At 37.3% G+C, this 24,080-nt stretch overlaps 1 protein-coding gene across 2 annotated transcripts in view; it reads right to left on the reverse strand.

Annotated features, from left to right (window-relative positions):
* Positions 1–443: 443 nt before the first annotated feature.
* Positions 444–24,080, reverse strand: part of LOC149194695 (uncharacterized) — a 31,681-nt gene continuing 8,044 nt past the window's right edge. Inside the window, exons 2-6 of one of the 2 annotated variants that reach the window (XM_089405141.1) lie at positions 3,513–3,806; positions 2,782–3,418; positions 2,467–2,666; positions 2,146–2,396; positions 444–2,056 (exon numbers count right to left, since the gene is read on the reverse strand). In XM_089405141.1, coding sequence (XP_089261267.1) covers positions 1,212–2,056; positions 2,146–2,396; positions 2,467–2,666; positions 2,782–3,418; positions 3,513–3,793 — 2,214 coding nt within the window. In that variant the 5' untranslated portion in view covers positions 3,794–3,806 and the 3' untranslated portion in view covers positions 444–1,211. The remainder of the gene's footprint in view (positions 2,057–2,145; positions 2,397–2,466; positions 2,667–2,781; positions 3,419–3,512; positions 3,807–24,080) is intronic. The other variant, XM_089405142.1, reaches the window with a different exon arrangement.

Below are 24,080 nucleotides of genomic sequence, written 5' to 3' on the forward strand. Positions count from 1 at the left end.
CTATAAGTATCAACAATTAAAGATACTTCAAATTTGCAATCACATAACTGTAGATATCAACAGTAAAGTTAAAACTGTGGTAGCATGCTAGAGAAATAGAAAACATAATATTTATTTGAACTGCACTACCCATGAAGCGAATGAACTTGGTGACAAAATTCTGACTGTACTGATTCCTTAGTTGACTAAAAGATACTCGAATCAAATCAAATTATTGTAATATGCAAGGTAAACTACTTTTACATAGAAAATCCTTTCACACAGGAACAAAAACAATTCTTAAATTATTTGAAATTCGTACACTTTTTAAAACATTCAATCTTGGCAACTCTACAGCAGCCATTAGTTTTACTAACATTTGATGTAACAACAGTTGCCGCACCTCACAGACAGGAACGACTTCAGAGAAGATGCACTAATACAACGCTTTCACTGTACAGAGATACAATGTTTGCATATTAGATAGAAATTTTTTAGTTCTTCAGAAAGGGTGCAATTTAAGAGCCCACTTTATTTCAATATACATTGGAAAACTAAACAAAAAATATGCAATCTTTCATATATATCTGTGTCATAGCTAGACAAAGTGAACATTTTCTAGGAAACCGAACTACAACGTACTTTCATAAACAACTCTACCTCAACAATCTTTGGTGGTACAAGGCTCAAGCAATTGAAAAACTATATATTAATAAATAAGAAAAAACTTACAGCTTTGGCAATTAAATACACGATCAAAATTCTCTGCTAGTAGATATACATATATGACCAATGTTAAAAAGGTAGCGCATTGTTAAAGCTAGGATGCAAACCTATAGAAAAAACTGCAGCCATAGTGACGTCCGGAGTTGAATCTAACGAATGGTTTGATTTTCCCTGTCAACAACCATCGAGAAACATGTACTTTTAACATAAACAACATCAAAATCATTTCAGAACCTTCTAAAGAAAATCTTTTTCTCTCTTCAACATCTGCCATGCCTCTTTTAGAAGAGGAGAAAGATTTTCCCATGCTTCAAAGCCTGCTCATTACCATCATCGATAAAGTCAAAATCCATTATACAATTTGTGTCAACATCCTTCACAAGCTTGTCGACTAGATCTTTCAGCAAACCCATCAAGAGACCTGTACTGCTTACATACACAACATCAAAATCATTTCAGAGCCTTCTCAATAAAAGATTTCTCTCTTCATATCTGGAATGTCTCTTTTAGGAGCTTACAAATCTCTTTCTCCGCTTCGATGTCTGCTCATTACCATCATTGATCAAGTCAAAATCCATCATACAATTGTCATTAACATCCTTTACAAGCTTGTCAACAAGATTTTTCAGCAATAATGACTTTGACAAATTTTGTGGAGGTTTAGACATTATCATTTGCAATTTTCTGTTGCATTCCTCAAAAATTTTGACACACTTCCTACGATCGCAATCATCATCTTCAATTTCAGCACTGTTTTGCTTTGTATTTTTATCATTGGCATTTACAACACTATCTTCTTCAACGCCATTGTTATATACCACGAGATTAGACACATTGCTTAGCCAATCAAAGTTAATATCTTGTCTAGTTAAATTAATCATTTCCTTTGGGTCCTGCATATCCCCCCACAACGTGCTAACTTTGATAACATGCTTACAAAAGTTGCCTCTCAATGCCCATGGGCAATTACATGAACTGAAAGTCTGCCCTAAAAACAACACAAGATATCTATTTGACGATGACTGACTCTGAACCCAGTATGCATTTTCAATGTGCTCATCCCGAACACAATGATCTTCAGGAATTCTTTTTGCTTTGTCTACAGACGTTTCATACATGTGCTCCAACCTATAGTTATTTACAAGACTAGAATTTTTCAGACAACCCATGTTCCAGTAACATAATTCCACCCTTTTTAGTAATGTGAAGATCAACCAATCCATTCTCTGTAGAGACTTCTTTCTACGATCACAAAGATATTTTCTTTTCAGAAAACAATGATAGGATTCAATGGAACAGTTTGTTTCTTGGTTGACATGACAAAAATTTATGTAACACTTTGCCCACATATCTGCAACAATTACCAAATTTATCAAAATTTACCTCAGACAACAAATGATTGATAAAGCAATGCACTACAAATCCCAGCTGGATGCTTACGGAATTTTTCGCCCACCATCCAATTTGTTGAAAAGTACTCCAAGAAACGCTCCTCTGCTGCAAAGTCAATGTAGAATGCATTCATAGCTCGGGATATCGCATCTGGGTCAGGACAAGAATTCATGATTTCACCTAACATTATAAACATCTTTCGGGCATTCTTCCCACAAGTGGCCAACTTGTACACATTCTTCAACCATGCTCTCCGAAAGTGCCATACGCAGAGCAAAACTCGAGATCCAGTTATAGCACTGCAACAAACAAGACAAGTTTTATGAAGTATAAACAACAATGAATTAGGACATCAATTATAATGAATACCTTAATGCCTCAATGTCAACCAGTGCATCATCTGTCATGAAGGCATTTATTGTCCATGTAGGTTGAACTTGTCGACCTCTCTCCATGAGTGCTGGCAAACACCGTGAGATGTCCGACAATCTATTCTGTGATGAGATAACCCATGCAACAGGAAGAGCATTCTGTTGTGTGTCAAACACGAGCAAGGTGTACAATTGATACTGCATTAACAAGATTTCCATGTGAATAGTTAAGACAAAAATAAAATTTGCTAACACCACTGATTATACATATGCACCTTATTCAATTTCCTAGTACGTTGCCATGAATACTCACCCCGTATTTGTTTGTCCTGAATGTTGAGTCCATGGCAATATAACCATTGTGTGAGAATTCAACCATCTTGAGCAACATGCACTCTGTCTGAATGCCAATAATAAATGGCATGTCTTCGGCATCTGGCCTTTGGAAGAAAAAGAATGACTTGTGCTCATGTTGGTACCATAAGTTAACACTCATTGAGTCATTTTTGTGTAGTTGAAACTTAGCTTTGGCCAAACGATTACAAATGTTGATGATGTCCATCTGCAACAAATGACCATCCTGATTAAATTTTAGCTCAACATCATATCTGCCCTCTGCCACCTCCAAAATATGTTGCTCATAAATCACGTTGATTGGCAATCCCAAATTATACATCGCCTCCACTGATAACACCATTTCTCTTGGAAGTCGAGGTTCATTCCTAGCCCTCAGATCACCAGAGTTATCCAATTTCCCATGACATGGCCAGCCATTCTTATCCTCATGGACATACGCGTTGTATGTAATTATGGCAACCCCTGGTCTGGCAACCATTTCTTTCACAATGAAATGGCACCCACATCCTCTCTTCTGAATATTTTGCCGCCGCTTTCTTATAGGAGGATCTGGTTTAGTCCTGTTATCTTCCGGTCCATAAGAACAATGATATCTGAACAGTTCCAATTGTCTACACATCAGATTTTCATTTCACCAATTCATATAAATCAACACGGTTTCAACAAATCTTATACAATGTTACTTACTCAGAATAAACATTTGCTCTTGAACACCTCACACTGGAATAATCAGGGACCTCAATTGATCTTGCCTGATGCCGAATAAACTTACAAGGTGCATCAGGGTTCATTTCTTCTCCCTTGATGAAGTCTGGTAATCTGGAATATGGAATAAGCGCAACACGGTCAAGAGAATTATCCGTTCTAAGAATTTCACTCCACATCAAATCAGCCTGAGAAAACACTTTCTTCCCACAGTTTTGTACTTGTTGATCCAAAATAAAACACCACTTTGACCTCCGCCCCATAGTGCTTGGTATTCTACATAAGAAGCCAACGAACACTTAATCACCTAAGTAACAATCAGATATGGACATACGTAAATGAATATGTGCCATACAAATATAACAAAATCGATATTTGTCTAAGACATCTCGGTAACGAACCTAGAAATATTATAAACAAACTATCGTTACAATAATAATATAATTGTGATAATTAAACATATAAAAATAAAAAATAATTTTAAAAAATGGCACAATTAGTTATAACCATTGTGCTTTTGGACTTAGAACAGCATTGTTTATTTTGTTTTTCCAACGTTTCGAACAGTATCTCCCAAGGAAAGAAAGAATCGTACATTGGTAAACCCAACATATTTTTCTTACAATAAACCAACAGAAAACATGGATAAAGCTTATGGTGGTTTTTGCGAGACACGATATTGATTAATACATTGAATACAGGGATAAGGAGAGAAATATTAGCATAAAAATAAAATCAATGATGTACAGTTGAAAGCATAGTTTTAAAATTCGGCCGATTCGAAATGGAAACGGCCGAGTTGATCCGTTTCATTGCCCAGAAATGTGACTCGGTGGAGGAAACGGTTCAGTAGGCCGAGTCATGGCTGACTCGGCCAACTCGGCCGTTTCCGTATTGACTCGGCCGAGTCATAACCAGTGGCCTGTAACCCCATCAAAACAACGATTTGACATTTTTTTAATGAAATTTTGAAGTGTTTGCTGATTGGTTTGGACTCCAATGTGTTTTATGAATTAGTTAAATGTTATTTGGGGTCCATTTCCCCCTCCCAAACCCTATTTAACACACTCAAATGCTCTCTACTATTGATATGCTATTCAAATTTCATGGTAATGTTAAATTCTTAAAGTAAAAGTGACATTCTCCTTAATCTTCATTTTCATCCTTTTACTTAAATTTTTAACATTACCATGAAATGACTCAGGATGTTTGAGAGTGGTTTCGGCCTCATTGGATTTCATACGGAGAAAGTAGAATTTTAGATTTCATTCAAAATCCAGCAGACTTATCAGTTTTTCAGAATTTCAGGATTGGAGGATTGCAATGTTTCCATTGAATTTTGTCATGTATTAGGGTATGGAACTCGTATTTAATCAAGAGCACCAATCCCTCTATGTACCTTGATGTTAGTGACATTGGTTGTCGAACTCCTCTGGGATTCGTTCCCAAACCAGGAGCTTCTAAAAATGTCGTTCCCGCTCCCGTTTTCGCTCTCGCTCCCCACTTTCGCTCCTGCTCCCAACTTCCAAGTAACACTGAGCCAGATGATGTTGGCAACTCTAACAGTAGCCAGTAGTACTGGTCACAGACTTTTGTTGTAGAGGCCATTTATAGCCTCCTTGGTTATGTGTTTTTGTTTTGATCTCTATATCATCATCGTGTATGTATTGGACAATGCCTTGGGTGCCATTTTGATATAATGGATATATTCATGAGCCTACTTTGATCATATGTTGTCTTCTATCTATATTCTAATGCTGTGTGTTTGGAAACATGAATGAAAATCTTTAAAATTATCTGTTTTTATAAAAAATAAATATTTAATGTATTTTTTACAATGACCGAGTCATTGAAATCGAGCTGGCCGAGTCGATACCGAGTCGGAGTCGGAGTCGGAGTTGACCCTCGGCCGAGTCGGAGTCGGAGTCGGAGTTTTAAAACATTGGTTGAAAGACAGCAGAAATTGATAATGACAGTGATGTAATATAAATGGCAACAACTAACAATCAATTCTAATTTTTGTGCAGTAATCTCATATACCAGTCCTCAATGAACTCTCTCGTACTCTTATTCTTAAACAACAACAGGACTTTGCCCTCTGCCTCTATTGCATCATTTGACTTGAACAGCATAATAGAATACATAATCAACATATAGTAAGTCGCAGAAGTCATGCCTGATTAACCAACTGAGCAGCAGATGATACTAGAGGGAAAAGATGTTATGAATTAAACTAGTAACAATCTCGTAAGGATGGACCCAAATTAAAAAGCATAGTGTCTCTAAAGCTCTTGGCAGCATCAACAAGTTCATTGATTCTTCAAGGCAAACAGCATGCTTCTCTATTGCCCCTGACCCATCATAGTTCACACAGGATAAGAACAACAAAAAGGGTTTGGTTAGAGCTGGCCTTGAGTTTTCTTTAACAAAGCTGCTCAGTATTACCCACTTTTCAAAATATAGTGTTATCCCTTCCAATAACCCTTTGAAATTAGATAAGGAACCGTTCTGTAGTGTATAAAGAATGACAGTCAAATCAACAAATTAAATCTCACCTCATGGAAAGAGGAATTACTCCTGTCCACAACTAGAAAGAGTGATTGATTAGTTGGAAGAAGTTTTCTGATGTACAAAGACATACATGCAAAAATAAAGATATTAGCTTCAAAGAATTTCCTGTTTGCTTAATTCGTCGGCCACCAGCGACTATGATATCCTTCCCTGATGTCAACTTCAGTTGGCTACTACATATTATCCTTCTCTACATTTAGTGTTCTAACTCTAAGTGTTTCTTAGAATTTCCATGTTCATATCCTTATACATAAGTTTTGAGATCAAACAAAAAATGGCAAATTATTTTGCTTCAGAATGAATAAATTAAAGATGTATTGCACAGGAGCTCATCCTTTTCTTTCCTAAGATGAATGGGTTTTCCTTATCACAATCTGCATCTGCACATCCCTTTTATCTTAAAATTAAATATCTGAAGAATAGAGAGACTGCTACATCTGCAGGTACCTTGACAGATTTCCCAAACAGAAGTATGAGCTCAGCTCATCTGCAATGAATCCTGGAAATTGTAGTGTACATTTCGTACTAGCTTCTCACCATACACCCATCCCTTGTTTGCTACCAGCATGTGTAACGTTTCAAAGGCACTTCCATATACCTAACACACGTGGATGAGAATGAGACCTCCCACTTTCTGTGACAGATTACATGTGCTGGTTAGCCTTCCTTGTGTTGACCGTTGCCTAGGTCTAGAGATATGAGTGTGGTTTTCCTTTTTTGTTGTCTAGCACCTGAAGGAGGTCCTTGACCCCTTGGTCTAGATCATCATTTGTCTTTGGTAGGTTTTCTTGGGTTTTGCCCTTTGACATTTTCTTCCTAGCTGGATCAACCTTCGAATGCATGCTTAGATGTGAATCATTGATCCGTTAGTTAGTTAGAGATGCCTTCAAGAGGTCTCCAAAGCTCTGAAATCTGTTTGAAGGCAGGCACAATGGCTTGTTCAAATCTGATCTCCCACTTACTTGGCAGAGATGACTTGCTCCCACATATCAGCCTAGCCCATGGAAGCAAACCCTTAAACTGGTGAAAAACCTATGGTTTCCCTAATCAAATGCATTTCTCCAATCAAACCTGCAAAATAGTTCCCATGATGCAAGGATTTTTCCCAATGGTCAGCTTGTCGTTTCCTTGACAACCCTATGTCATTCCCTTTTCTATAAGCACCCTTCATTTGCGTTGTTGTTGTTGACAACTTCTCAATCTCTCTCAAGTGTTGAATCTAGGTTGAGATTTGTGCCATAATCTCCCTAATCTCCTTCTCAAGCTCTTGGGTTGCTTAGGCCCACTGTCCCTTCCATGTTCCAACCCTCTACCATCTAGAAGTTTCCCTCACCAGCCTGCTCTCTCTAGAGTCTACGTGTTTGGTTTCTATGTTTTGTTGAATTAATTGCTTTGTATCTAGGATTTCCTGGCTCCATACCTAGTGTTCCCTTGGGTTTTATTCAATCACACGTAAAGGGAGGTTACCAACACAATCTCATGACTCAGAGCACACTTGATCTTCCATTCTTGGTATTACCACTTTTGGCTAATTGCATGGTTGAACTTATAGTGTATAAAATTTTTCATTTCATAATGCAATTTCCAAGAGTTACCTAAGAAGAGCTACATTTTGGAGCATTGTGGGAGGCTCAACTTTTATGGCTCCTCATACAAGTGATTTGAATCTTCTTAGCATATGTGGCATCTTTCATTTCTTTCTCCTTCTCTTTTCATTTTCTTAACTTAAACACATAGTCTAATTATGAGTTAAACCCAATTTACCATTTACTTTATAGTTCTATTTCTCATTCTAGTTCTTACAAAACCTTCGGAAACCTAAATGAAATAACTTTATAATCAACCACATCCCCAAGTTAACATTAACTTAGATTTAATCAAATAATCATGGCTTCTTATCAACAAATAGTTCCACAAGGAATCCACCTAGGATGGATTAATCCTTTTACAATGCAGCAATATTGTTCAAGGATTCAAAAATCATATTGCTTTATGTCCTCAACCTTACCAAACAGGCAAGCAAGAAGATGGTTCATTCTATCTAAAGAGATGTTTTTCCCCATGTTTTGAGGATAAAGCTTTTAAAGGGTGGGGGGTGACTTGTAGCATAACTAGAGTATATTATAATTATTGTCATAGTGTTATAAACAGCTATTATGCAATAATAGCCATAAGTTAAAATGTACATTTATGTTGCAATGAATGATAAATTATCTCTTTTTCCAGTTAGTATGACTTATCAACCCGACATGTATTTAAATGCATGCCATTGAATCTCAATTCATCAATCCGCAATAAGGGATTCCTATTAATCAATATCTATATATTTTAACATCGATAGTATGGGTTCTATCTTCATGGACAATGATTGATGAAGTAAACCATCGAATTTCCCTCATTGAAACCTTCCCCCCACCTGCATTGAGCTTATTCAATGCAACAATATGGCAATAAAACATTTTACCAAGTCCCTCCATTAGAGATTCCCTCCATTAGTTTCATCAATTTCCTAAGGGCTCCATTTACAACATTCAACTCCGTGTTCAATTTGTCACACATGTAAACATTGCTGAAGTTGATGAACATGGCCTAGTAACCATTTTAAACACAAAACAACATAACAAAGAGATCAATTCAACTTTCATTCGCAGAGCATGCATTGCACTCGATAACACAGTGACCACCCTTCTTGATGATGGGCTTACATGCTTTTTTCCAATGCTGCACATCATGATAAAATAGTATGTCTATACATTCAATAACACCACCACACTCCACGCTCAAACTTCGAAGCAAACATTAACTAGCTCATTATATTAGAAACTGCTCATGCTAAGACTTTTGTGGGGGGCGGAAAGCAAGCCTAAAGCTTATAGACTTCATGTTTCAAACAAGAATGCGATCAGCAATGAGGCTATCAGCATACCCCCACCAAATACTAAAAACTAAAAAACCATTCGCCTTACTGAAGGTAAACCTAATACTTTAACCTAGAAGATTTCGTTATGGTACTACGACCACCAAAAGACACTCATAACCAGGAACAATATCATGTCCTCTAAGATAAAAGAGAAAAAAAAAAGGCCAAACCAACCCAGAAATTGAGAAAACAGAGAAACCAAAGACCATCATCATAAAAGTGTAAGCCATGCTCAAAATTCATCAAGATTCCTTTTTTAATCGGACTCTTCTTGGATTAAATGTCTTCTAAGAAAAAGAAGAAGCAGTGCAACATGCATTGGGCAAATGGTTCAATCTGTTGAACTAACACTTATGACATTGGTATATTTTTTCCTTCCTTTAGAAAAGTACGTGTGTGCACGCACACGAATACGATAACATATGTTTATTTGGTTAAAGCGGACATTCAAGAGAAAGAAAAAAATCGTTACTCTACAATATATTGTATTCAATTCCAGCCATAGAGAGAATTGCTCTGCAATTTCTGAGTAAATTCAACCTGTTACATGTGTGCATTATATATATATATATATATATATATATATTGGTTAAAGCGGATATTCAAGAGTGAAAAATAAAAATCGTTTCTCTACCATATATTTTATTCAATTTTGGCTATAGAGAAAATTCCTCTGCAATTTCTGAGTAAATTCAGTCGTGACATGCATGCATTAACGCCAATTAAAACACACTCACGATGTACACCTCAAGAAGGCAATGTAACGAAAATCTATAGCAGCAAAAATTAAAATTAAGAAAAAAAATTGCAAACTTTAAACTCGAATTTCTATATTGGGGTTAAACATCCACTGTCCCCTACCCTGTTTGAGATCTATATTGATGAGTTGGGGGCATTTCTACACAAGCATATCCAAGACACCAATGGTTGCCTTCTTCACCAAGTTCTGATATCTATTCTCCTCTTTGTTGACGACGTGGTCCTCCTCTCCTCATCCCCACAAGGATTAGAGACACAATTGAATGCCTTAGCTCTATTTTGTGATCTTCGACAGTTGATGGTCAACCCGGGTAAAACCAAGGTTATGATCTTCAATGGGGTGAAGAAAACTTCAGACCTTCACTTCCTATTCAAAGGGGAGGAGGTTGAGATCACCAACACGTATCCTTACTTGGGGATGCAATTCTCAGGTCCCTACTTCAGTTTGCGACCAACGCCTCAGCCTCGGATCAACAAAGGATATGGATCCTTAGCCCTTCTCAAGAGACAGTGCTTTCAACATCACTTCCAAGACATCTCGTCCAAAATGAGCCTCATGGACACCTTGATCCGTCCCATTGTTCTATATGGCTCAGAGATTTTGGAACTGTCTTTACTTGAGTCAGATTGGGCTTCAGCTGAGAGAGTCCAGATTCTTCTTCTCCGCCACATCATTAGATGCAAACAGACAATACCTCAGCACATCATCCTTGTAGAGTTTGGAGCTCAGCCCTTTTGGCTTGAGACGGTCTTCAAATTGGTTTCATTCTTGCATCATGCCTGGGGCTTTGCAAACTCGATAAAGAGTAGGGACCGATATCCTTATTTAGAAGAGACTATTGCCCGTTCTACTCCCTCTGGACGGGCCAAATGTTGGTTTACAAGAGTTTCAAATCTCTTAGAGTCAGTAGGCATTCAATTCGATTGTCTCCCCCTTTTCCAATATTCTTTAAATGCTCCTGGTCACCTTTTACCTACTAGACAGGAGTTGAACAAGATCATCAGGGAAGACATCTACAGGCAGTTCGTCCAAGTCACCTGGGTCAATCCTTCGAGGGGTTGTGCCCAAAGATGGCTTTCTACACTAAGCACTTCTTGGAGTTGAGAGACGGGCTCATTGTTCGAGCCTAGTATATGTTTCGCCACTGGATGCATGCTCTTCGCATTCCTCTAGGCCAGTTTAGAGTAGGTTCTCATAGACTTCAGGTAGAGACAGACAACCAGATTGATAGACCAGACAAAATCTGCCAGGTATGTCATTTACAAGAAGTGGAGACCGAGGTGCACTTCATTTTTGGATGCCCTGTCTATTACAAGATTAGAGGAAAGTTCCATTGCTTGTTCAAAGATTCTCAGACCCTCGCCGACTTTTTCAGGTATCTCAATCAGAGATGTTTGGCCCTATATATGCAGGAGGTTATCAGGTTCCGAGCGCATATTCTTCAACCTCCCATCAGACCAGACCCCACACAAAGGATCACAGCGTTTTTCAGGGTACTACCTTCAGACAGGAGCACCAAGAGACCGGTTTGATACTGGTACATATCCAAACACTAGATTAGTGAGGATCTGTGGGACCTCAACCCGCCACACAAAATCTCAGCAACAAATCCGTCTCAGATCTGTTCTTGGGAGATAGACTAGGTCCTCCAGACCTCAGCAGTGAGCGAACTCCCCTAGGCAATGATTTAATGGACAGTCTGCACTTTTCACCATCTCTTCATCAGGCCAACAGACTTTGTTGAGTTTCATTTAGTGTTCTTCATTCAGGCTCGGATGTTAGGAGGAGAGATGGGTTTGATCCTCAAACCCATTAGCTCTTGGCAGCATTAGCTCTTGGATCTTCTCTGCCCGGGCATTTCATGCATTGTATCTTTTATGTTCATGCATTGTATCTTTTATACTTCATGCATTGTATCTTCTATAGGATACCGTTTGGTTCGCACGCATAGTATGGACATCATTGTACTCAACAGTCTCTTTGACCTACTTTGACCTACTTTGTTGTCAATAGTTAGACATAAATAAAATTATCTTATCTTATATTTCCTAAGACGTCTAACAACTAAGGCAAGAGCTAACCAGCCTGCTATCGGGCCTTTAATGCACCCGATAGCGGCCTCACCATACATACATGCCCATGCCATCCATCGTTTCTCCGAGAGCTCGACGGCAACTTTTTCCGGGAACGGGTGACCCACCACCTCCGAGCTGGCACCCGCTGTGCTGGCGCATTTTCAAACCAACGCTCACGCATTTTCAAACGATCCCTCGCGCCAAACATTCATTTGCTCCATTCGCGCTCCCGGAACAGGTCCTCTGCAACCCTCTCAAGCATTCGTTTCTCCTGCTCACGGCGTTGGCTCACCTCGCAAGTCCACTCACGGTGTTGAATCCTTCTCTTTTCTCTACAATCCCAAGTTTCAATCTCTGAGATAAAATTGTTTAAAGAAAATGTGAATACCAAAGCCACGTTAGGCGCTTGCGCAGAGCATGCCAGCTCTGGCACCGGAATCAGTGAAAAAACATCACCCATGATATAAAAGCAGAGGCAATTTTCAATAAGATCAGGAAGAAATCCACGAGAGGCAATTCTCGATAAGATTGGGAAGAAATCCAAGAATATCCATGAACAGCAGCATCGAATTTCTCAAAACAGAACACTGATATCAAATTCCTAATGTTTTTTGCTGCTTCGAGGTGATAATTCTTGAATGTTTTTGTTACACAAACTTTGTGCACTGCCTGTAAAATAAACTTAAATGGTTATTAAAATTTTACAGAATGAGCCCCAAGAGTTAGCTCAATCGGTCAAATCAAGTGCCTCGCCAATGGGAGGTCACAGGGTCGAATCCCGAAAGCTCTTGGGGTTAGGTCAGTAAATAGGCCGAGGGGTGTTGATGCCTTCGGGTGCGTCCACTCAGTGTTGAACAACCCTGGATGTAGCGGCTACCCATTGACCCGGTTATCCGTGAACCAGAAGTGAAAAAAAAAAAAAAAATTACAGAATGCTAGAGTCTAATTAGACTGTTTTTTTGCTTTGAAAGTCTGGAAATTCTGGTCGGGATTTTTGTGAATCTAATTTATAAGTGCCTGTTAGGTGTCCAGATGTTTTTGATGGTATCTGTTAGGTGGTGAGGCCGCCTTGAAATTTTTTTATATCAACTGTTATGATTTTCCTATATCAAGCTCTTATCATGTCTTGCCCAAAGGACTGCTTGCTGTTTATGTATGTTTTCTTTTTCAGCGAGGATGATATGACATGAAAGGTTCTGACTAAGAAACCAAAAAACATATAGATACTATATATTCCGTGCAATCTTTGTTGATATTTTCATAAAATAAAAATATTTTTTTTGTATTTGTTAAAAACCTCATTGATGGAAACTACAAGAAAATGAAACCAACATGCAGAACAATAATTAACTGATATAATGTGACAAAAGGTAATGTTTCTCACGCCTTCCCATATTTGTTTCTAAATAGAATCTTATGTTCTCATTTCTAAGGTAATTGTGGCCTTTCCTATGTAAGATTCCCTTTGAAAACACCTTAATTTTTCCCTTAAATCTCTGAGATTTTATTGAAGTTCTCGGTGAGAGTTTTCGTCAAACAATTTAATGTCTTATGGCTGTAGGTGGTTGTTTCTTCTTTTTTATTTCTGATTAGAAAACATAATGTTGTATTCATGCCCAAACAATTTTCAAATAGCGGGACAACCTTAATATTAGACTTCAGCCAAAGATACAATTCTGATATACACCATACAATTGCAAGAAGCACCTTTCACCAATGCAAATTACCCAGAACTAAATAAAATTGCATTTCTAATTTATGAGCTGATATGCCAACCAGTCTTCAACCAGCAACTAATATACCATGCAATACTCTGAAATAACACCATTCACTGACTTAACAATCTTAACAAATTTCAATGACTTGTATGCAAGCATCTCACACAATTTTGAGGGAGATAATATGGAACATCTCACCCCTTACACAATAACTTCAAAATATTCACAAAAGGAACTCTAAATATGAGCATCTCATCCTTCCTTTTCTCATGCACATTCCTTCCACACATATTCAATCTCAGACCAATATAAAGGTAGCTAGAACAAGCATGGCACCCTCAAACCACAGTCAAACATCCTTCTTAACAGTCCCACAAATTAGAGGGAACTATCAGGGATTTTCTTAACCCTCTGATGCAACAGCATTTCAACTTCAAAATATCAACATACACAGAATCTCTACTTGATTATTTACAACAATCAACATAATTGTCCTCGGGCTGTATGCCTGGACAGTTCTGTTAGCAATTTCGGCCCACAAGCTTCCATAAAATGAACATCATTTTGATAACAATTGACACGGTGCTATGCCGTAGGCCCAAAATTATCAATTTCCCATAGCATTTATCATACCAGCAACAGTCAGAATATAAAGTCTAACAATTACTCTAATTAAAATCAACTTTGTAATAAACCAAATAAAAGTAGAGGAGTTATTCCCTTACAACCAACAACTCTGGCACATCCAAATCTCCCAAGTTAATTCCTACTAGAAATCAGCTACTTGTCACTACTGGTAAGACTTTCCCCAACTTCGAATCTTCTAAGTTTATACTCTAGTTGTTCTCTTTACAACATTCAATTCTAACCTACTTGAGGGTCATTTTCATCCTGATCTCTGTTTCACTACAAATATAATGATAGCCATCTCTGTTTCATCATGCAACCAGTTATCTACAGTTTATTAAGCGTGCTCATGCAAACTTGAAAAGTGTGCGCTTGCAGTTTATTTTGACTACTAAATTTGCCCCTGCATCAGACATTGAATCATTTGTAGCCAATAAAAATATTTCAGTCTCTCTAAGTATCTAATTTAAGAACTGCTTTTTGTCTCACACACAAGCTCTGTTCCATCCCTTTTTCCTGGTCCCTAGTTCTTCCTGCATGATCATTTAAAATATGAGGAAGGCGTGATAAATATGATAAAACACGCAGAACAACAATTAACTGATATAATGTGACAGAAGGTAATGTTTCTCACGCCTTCCCATATTTGTTTCTAAATAGATTCTTATGTTCTCATTTCTAAGGTAATTATGGCCTTTCCTATGTATGATTCCCTTTGGAAACACCTTAATTTTTCCCTTATATCTCTGAGTTTTTATTGAAGTTCTCGGTTGGAGTTTTCGTCAAACAATTTAATGTCTTATGGCTGTAGGTGGTTGTTTCTTATTTTTTATTTCAGATTAGAAAACATAATGCTGTATTCATGCCCAAACATTTTTCAAATAGCGGGACAACCTTAATATTAGACTTCAGCCAAAGATACAATTCTCATATACACCATACGATAACAAGAAGCACCTTTATCAAAGAGATTTAGAACAGTCGGTGAAGGAGCGCGCTGTTAAGGCACTCTGTAAGCAAAGGTCACCGGTTCTAGTCTCGCCGATACCAAAAAATCCAGCATGGTTTCCGCTGCTGCGGCTCAGGCCAGGTGCAATCCCGGGTGAATTTGACAGCTTAGACACCCCTGAGTCGTGGCCTCTCAGCCACAAGGTAAGAGTGATTTTCAGGATTCACCCACTTATCAACCAAAAAAAGACAAGAAGCACCTTTCACCAATGCAAATTACCCAGAACTAAATAATATTGCATTTCTAATTTATGAGCTGATATGCCAACCAGTCTTCAACCAGCAACTAATATACCATGCAATACTCTGAAATAACACCATTCACTGATAAATATGAGCATCATTAACAAGCTGGAAATTGTAGGGCCATTATACAAACTCAATAAAGAAAATACATGGCATTAAGTATAACAGAGGAACCTGATATCATACACAGCAATGAACCTTCATTTCAATATTCAGCCCCTTGAGGAATATCAGCAGGGATGACTACAGAAATTCGAGCTCTTCATTCCTCAATCTTTAGCCTCTGCCACAGTCCTGAATACGCTACAGGAGTTTACTTGGTGACTGATATACACGCACAGCAACTAGATGTATCTCGGCCTCTTTTTAATCTTAAGCTTCAGCCACTGAGGATAGTTAATGCAGCCAGCATATAAAGAGATAATTCGGCCCAGTAATGAAGGTGATACGACCCTCTCAAGCAGCAGAGGAACACGGCCAACAAGGTAAGGAACTCAGCTACTGGAAAATGGAGAAACTCGGCCCAGGTGTCCCCAGAATATGTTCCCCTGAGATGCCAAACTCGATCCAACTAGGAGCAGCCAACTCGTCTCTCTAGATTGATGTGCACAACATCTTTCTCCCAAGAACTTCAACCCAATGAGAGAGAAACTCAGCCAGCAAGTAAAGTGAAGGAATCTTGTCCCTCTCAACAAAGGAAATCGACCCACAAAGAGTTCAGATTTGAAGGTCACGAACAGCCATGAAATGGATACCTTGACCCTCGGAAATATAGCTCATCTAATGGGTAATGTGCATCTTTCTTAGGTTAAATGAGACAGAGCAATGGGGCTAACGCTTTAAAAAAACTCCAAGAAAAATATCCTATGAAACTAAAATGAGTCCTCACTATTCCTGAATATGCAGAGCTAGGATAACTGTTGCTTCTCCATGGATCAAAAAGCAATGTTTGTAAGTAAGAGAAACAATCCACGCACAAACAGAGAAAAAATATAGGTTACATCATCTGTAAGAAATGGTGAAGACAATGTGGTAAAACAGGGGTGTTACTTGGTACTTTTTACTGCAAACTGCAGACTGGGGGAGCTTTGTCAAACAAACACCTTAAGGATATGGATAGTCTCTCTTGAGATGGGCTACAATTTCAAATCTCTTCTTACTCATTTGACATGAGCCCTAATGTCAAAAGGGCAGTGAAACATTCAAACTTTTAGGAACATAAGATTGCATTAATTCTCACAGGCTGTGGAGAATACAAACACCGTACCTGGCATTCTGGCTGTCCAACTCTTTCAGGAAATTTGCCTTTGCTTGAGGGTTCTGTTGAAAATTGAGTTACATAGACAGAGGTTTCAGTAATAGGGTTGGGTCTTCGGAATATAAACCCATGTCATGATCCATATTTGTCAAGGAGTTGTTGGATTTTCTTTGCAGCAGATTTTGCATGTTGTTATGTTTCTTTCAGCAATGTATTGATTATACCAAGATGAAGCATTTGAAAGTCTATAATACTGTTTTGTGTATGGGTAGAAAAAGATGAAGGGGAGATAGTGAATTATGCTCTAAATGTGGTTATATCTAGTGGGGTGTTGAGTGTAAATTGTACACACTACAGAAAATTGCACTTCAAGTGGTGTTCAATATTTATAACATGAACTATCGCTCATACGTTTAGTCAATATTCGTGTTCGCTCATTTGTACAAGGATTTGAAGAATGAAAAAGTGGGACTTCATCAATGAGTTGGAGGTTGAGGACCCAGAAGAAATGACAGAGTTTTCAGCGGAAGATTTGACATGGACAGAAGTAATAAGAGACCAAGTCGCGATTATTCCATATTGTCGACTTCAGGATTTTATAAATGGAGAGCAATTGAGGGAAAGTTCATCTACTCAATTTGTTGCTAAAACTCGACGAATTAAAGATGTGAAGGAAATGCTTCAACATATCTAGAATATGATGTGTGAGTCTCTCTCTCTCTCTCTCTCTGTGTGTGTATATATATATATATATATATTATTTTGATTTTAAGTTCACTATGTCAAACATGCATAAATATTTTATTTAATTTTTTGTAAATTCTTGATCACCAGATATTGGTGTGCCTATGGTCCAAATCATGTACAAGCCAGCAATGTAGTTGAACCTGGATCTACAACTAAAAAACGTCTTCCACGTCACAACATTAAAGTTGGTTGTCAGTGTCACTTTATTATGCGACGACTTGCTCTTAGACCAAATGATGTTGTTCTAATATATACAGCATGCAGACATATTGATGAGAAAAATGTGGTTTGTCATGGAAATGAGGCAAATGACATGCCCAAGAAATTCAATTTTGTGCCGCATTTAACAGAGAATATATGAACCATTGTTGAAGATTTGATTCGTGATGGTTTTAATGCTACGATGATTTGGGACAAATTTATCTTTGATGTAAGGTATGGATCTGGTGAGTTCTTCACAGGGGCACCTCGAGATTCTTTTATGACAAGAAAGGATGTGTCAAACATGTACAATAATATCAAAAGGCTAGAGTATGTGAGGCATGAAAGTGATCCAATGAGTGTGGATTGTTGGGTTAGTGAGTGCCCAGAGAGCTTTTTCTTCTACCAACAACAAGATGTTGTTAAAAACATCCCTTTCATTATAGGCATACAAACTAAGTGGATGCTTTCAATGATGGTGAAACACTCACACAACAACATATTATCAATGGACTCCACTTTCAGCACTAATAAATATGGGGTAAACATATTTACCAAAACTTCATTTATTCAACTTCATTTCAATGTCGTCCTCTTATATGCTTATAATCTTGTTTTCTTATTGTAATGCAGTATCAACTGTACACCATAATGGTTTTTGATGATCATCACAATGGGATTCCAGTGGCATGGGTAATATTATCACAGAATGGTACTCCTAATATCTGTAAATGGATGTTACAATTATTTGGAAATGGGAAAAAGGAAAACCCAGATTGGCATGTCCGAGCTGTCATCACAGATGATGCAGCAACAGAAATCGAGGCATTAAAGTGAACCAGTTTCTTCTTTTTAAAAGAGATAAAAAGCAATAATGTTCAAGGATATTCTCTTATAATGTTATATAATTTCAGGAATTGCACAAACTCTATGCTATTATTGTGTATATGGCATGTCCGTAGAGCGTGGTTGAAAAATGTTGGAACTAAAGTCAGGAGAAAGGAAAATAAAGTTCGTATCTTCCATGCTTGAGGAGAAATCATGTATTCGTGTAAAGATGATGAATCTGTGCAACATAAAATTCAAAGTTTCTTTGATGAATTCAAAGAAGAGACTGTGTTTTTGGATTATTTTGTGACCAACTGGTTAGGCAACAACAAATTATGTAAGTTTCTTAAAGTTGCATTTTATCAGTTTATTTTGTAATGGACCATTTTCTATTGTTTCTTCGCATCTAATATATGTTTTTTTTTCCATAAATGTGAGCAAAAGCATATAGGGACTTCTCACATTCCAACCAGGATATTAATAATGTTATCGAATCTTATCATCGGTATCTAAAGCAAAGGTACCTTTTTGAGAAGAACAATGCGTCCCATAGAAGGGTGGATTGGTTGTTGCATCTATTATTGAAAAAGGTTGAGTTGTTTTACATTCACATGCAATGTCTAAAAAACGCTAGTTTTGTCCGAGCGTCAAAAACCGAGCAACAAATAAATTTAAGTGCGTGCAAAGCAAAAAATATCCCAAATGAAGATTGTGTGGCTGATGGAAACAATGAATGTGAGTATTTGGTTCGTAGCCAAACTATGGAGACTCGTGATAAATGGTATCATGTCATCTATAAAGCGTTGAACCTAACCTTTTGTAATTGTAAATGGGCCCTAAATGGCAATATTTGTAAGCATATTTTGAAAGTTGAGATGCTAGTGACTAACAATGTTTCGGGGGGCAATGAATTGCTGAATGTCTCTAGGTCTATTACAGAGAGACTTAGACATTTACATGATTTAAATGAATCATTTGTAATGACCCCAGAAATTGAAATGAACCTTCCACCTTCTCCTTCCACTGATTCAACCATTGTAAGGCCGGATAACGCCATAACTAGCGATGAAGAAATTAAACTTGTGATTTCATCAACTCATAAAAAATTGAGGGGTTTATTACAAATAACACCCACAACTTTGGAGCAAACATATGCACTAAATCAATTGGTAGAAAATGTAAGCCAAGAGTACAATAATAAGAAATTCGATGTTGTAACTCCATCCAAAGTCACTACCAAGAGGCGACATAGTTTCTTGAGTCCAATAAAAAAAAATGGGGCAATGTATTCGTGTGTTGAAATCAAGAAAAGATAAACCACAATTTCTAAAGGTTGGACGGTGTCGTGGAAGGAAAAGAAGCATGAATGAACAATTGGAGATCTCTTCTACAAAAGAAATCAATCCGGACCACACATCTAGAAGGGTTCAACATTCTATTTTACGAAATACTGGTATGGAAATATCAATTGATGTATCATTTTATGTGAAATTCAAAATATCATTATCTTCATCGCCTTCAATGCAATTGCATAACAATGTGTTTTTTTTGTTACAGCTAAAGATTCCACATCTCATAATACTTCAAGTTGTCAAGTTCAATTATTTGATGAGAATAATATGGATCCAAATATAGGGAGTTCATTGATTCCTTTTCCATTTGATTCACCACGCCCACCTCTCCCGTTTGATCATCGAACCCCCTGGTTGTTTCCACCATTTGCACCAAATTCATTCATTAGGCACCTTACCTCAACCCATAACATTTCGGTTCCACACCCTAGAGTGATGCCCCCTATTGTACAACCAGTCGGATTGTATCGCCGCTCGCACTCTATACCTTGTTCATTTATGACATCCAACATGCCTCAATCCATTGCCCCGGAACAACACAACTATTACACACTTCCAATCAACAATTTACTTACAGTTGCTCCATCTACAGAGGAGAGGCAATCTAGTCACATGCCTTCAAACTTTGTGGTAAGAAAAGTTGATTGATGAAAATGTTATAACTTTCATGAATGAAATTTTGTATGAATAAAAATCTCTATTTATATTTAAGTGAACCTATATTGTTAATTTGTTTTGTAATGGATTAATCAAAAGCATTTGGTAACATTCTTCTCGATTTGTTTTACAGGAAATAGCGAGTGAAAAGAGCAATCAAAGTGCCAGTAATCTATGGCAAAATGACAAATATTCGAGCTGATAAGTATTCATGGATAAAATATGGGCATAACTCTATAAAGGGCTCTCCTAATCGAAGAACATCTTGTGTGCATGATAGGTTGAACATGTCTCTGGATATGTACAACATTTTGTAAATTCAATTTTAATACGGTTATCGTATTGAGACATTGAAATCTTATTGTTGAACTCAAAGCATATAAAATCTCAGTGTAAATGTTGGCTAAACTCTGACAAACTCCAGAAAATGGTTATTTGCCTTTTTGCTACTATAAGCTTGATACATCCTTTTTGGATAACAGTATAGTGTATTGTATATAAAGGCAGAATTGGAACTCTTATATATCAGGCTGTCTCATTATTGTAGATGTGATTTTGGCATGCTGCTTTAATACAAAATGAATTTCAGTGAAAAATGGTGAAAATTTGGTCTTTTGTGAAAATTGGTGAAAATTGGTCTTTTGTGAAAATTGGTGAAAATTATTGACATGCTCAAAGTCAGTCCTTTGGTGTCTGGAAATGATTGAAAATTGTGGAGTTGGAACCCATCTATGCATACTCAATGCTATTTCCTTCAAGTCCAATGTGTCATGACTCATGAAGGAAGGATGGACCTGTATATAGCAAATCCCATAGGGCTGAAGGAGGGGACAACCCATGCACTCTAAGGCTAAATTCCTGGTACCAATGAAGATGTTCCTCATTTAACTTGGCTTGTAACATTCCTTAAACCTCGGCAAGCAAGGGAAGCAATTCAGATTTTCCAAATCAGTTGAACCCAATAAGCAAGGATGTGTTGCTATCTTTGTGCTTTCTCTTTAAACAATGCCTATTGTGTTCTCATCCATTCTTTCAAAGTTTTGATGTTAGAGATTATGGATTGGTACAGAGTTGGAATCCACAACCTATTTCTGCAAATGTATCTTTTCTTGGTTTTCATTCCAGAAACTAGTTTTTTGAGATATACTACCTATGGGGTGAGCCTGTTGTTTCCAGTTTTGAGAAATTTCATCTTTCACACCAGATTTTTAATCTGGCATAATTTAGTATGAAAAGTCCAATTTTGTGGCCATATCAAGGGGGCTGTAAATTGGACCCTGATTGCTGTTACAATTTGTGAGCTTCATACTATGCACTATGCAGCTTAATGTTAAGACAAAACTAGCAGCTAATTAACATCTCTTAACCTTGCAGATTCATATAACATGTTACTTTATTACATTATGCCTAAAGTTACTTTATTATTTAATACTGCCATGTAATAAAAACATGATACATACAGCCTGAGTGGTCCTAACAGTTAAGAACATGTGATTCTCTCCACAAAGGTCATATGTTCAATTCCAAACAGGGGTAAAATATGTACATGTGGCCAAGCCGTTGTTTGTGTGGCAGTGGCAAGGTATAAGCATTCCCATTCTCGCTTACAGGGTAGCGAATGGACAAATTATATTTATCAGGCAGACCCCAATGCCCAACAATTTTCTAAAAAAAAATAAAAACATGATATGACCATTAAACTAACATTCAAGAATCTCATGAGGCCACAAAAAAACACCCCTTACAATGTGTAGAACTACAACACCCACAGATCAGTAGAGCTCCTCATCAAATATCCAAGATTATTGCCATGCACATTCCAGACCCATGTAAATACACAAAAACAAATTCTCCATGCCTTTCTCAAACAGTAAATCGAACTTTCTTATTAAAAGAGTTTTATATTCTAATTCCCTCAATACTGACGCAGGCTAGGCCTGCAAATAACCAGGATCTTTACTATTTGCTGTGCGTACATTGCAATCATTTTCAAACTAAGATTCCAATCTGGACCATTTCAAGCTCTTTTCATTTTCGGAAGCTATTTTACCCATTTATGATTTTATGGTTGTAAAACCATGACTATGAAACCATCTTCTCAAAAAAACCCATTGATTAAATTCCAACCAAAGCTTGGCTTTACATGTATCTTTTAAGATAACATTCAAATCCTCACCTATATCAGATTTAGAAAATCTGATCTCTTCATTTACATCCTGATATTAACATGGAATTTTTTTAATACAATCAAATCAACAACAAATGCGCCCTTGGGTTTTTTCAACAACTTAACATTATTGAACCAAATCTTATACATGCGCCCATTCATATCGATTCATTCATATATGGCCAGATTCAATGAAACAAAGTACCCATATTGTAATACTCAATTTGAAATTAATTGACTAAGTCTGATACACAAGCATCACCATTTTAATGATGTTTGGGCCTGCACAAGACTATGTAACTTCAACCTTTCAGTATAGTCAACCAAATATCAATTATATATATAGCAGTGCACCCTTCCAACTCCGCTTACCAAACTTATGGCAGTTTGTATAAACATTTTGCTCAATAACAAAAATCTGCTCTTCAATTACATACCTTCCACAGCGCTTCCACTGCAATGAACTGATTTCAACGCAGTCTCCCACATCTTCAATTTATTCATTTGAATTAGAAATGATGCTGGCTCATACGGTTTTTAATATCAGCGCTTTCAATCCAAAGTCTGTACTAAACCAACAATCTGATCATTTAACTTACCTCCACAATGAATAATCTGGTCTACGCAACCTTCACTACTTATGCATCCGGTTTTTAACGTTCCGCTCCACGATTTCTGTCCTGCAATTCCTGAATGAATTCTTAATGATTATTACAACGTCACCATTTCCTCAAGGCTGGATTTCAACGAGTTTTTCCAGACTTATGTTCAGCGCTGATTGTTCCTCAATTCAATACGGTCGCTTCTGCAAACAATTCTCCAGCGCTGACGGTCTCTCCTGCAAACATACTCTTTCACAAATCAATGTCAATTTTAACAAACAAATCATTCCCACTCGGTCTCTGCGTTCCATTTTGTTCCCACAACAGTACCAGCAGATCCATAAAAGTCGATTTCCATACTCTCAATTGGATTCCACGCTATATATAACCCAATTCCACTTGTTTTCAATCAATCCAACATTATGAAGTAAATGAATTCAAACCCTGCGCTTTCAACATAGATTAACCCACCACCAATTCCATTAATTTTAATATCAGGCATAAATCAGATCCATTTAATTTAAAACAGGCCGAAGCCCAGTTCTATCAATGTTGACTCATATAACGATGCCACTCCATATCACTGCGCAGACAACCATTCTGTATTGTAAATTCATACAATTTCAAATACATTGAATTCAGTTTCACCTGCATACAACTTCAATAACTTGGTTCACATAATATGTCGACTTTTATCATTGGACCGCAGACCAACACATTAACAATAATAATTCACCATTTATTCATAACCAATCCAGTGCAATGGACAGTGACTATGCAGATCGAACTATCAATCCATACAAAATATAATTC

This window comes from Pinus tabuliformis, chromosome 2_2, assembly GCF_031772625.1.
Source record: "Pinus tabuliformis cultivar Carrire ecotype Pingquan chromosome 2_2, CPIR1, whole genome shotgun sequence".
NCBI lineage: Eukaryota > Viridiplantae > Streptophyta > Pinopsida > Pinales > Pinaceae > Pinus > Pinus tabuliformis.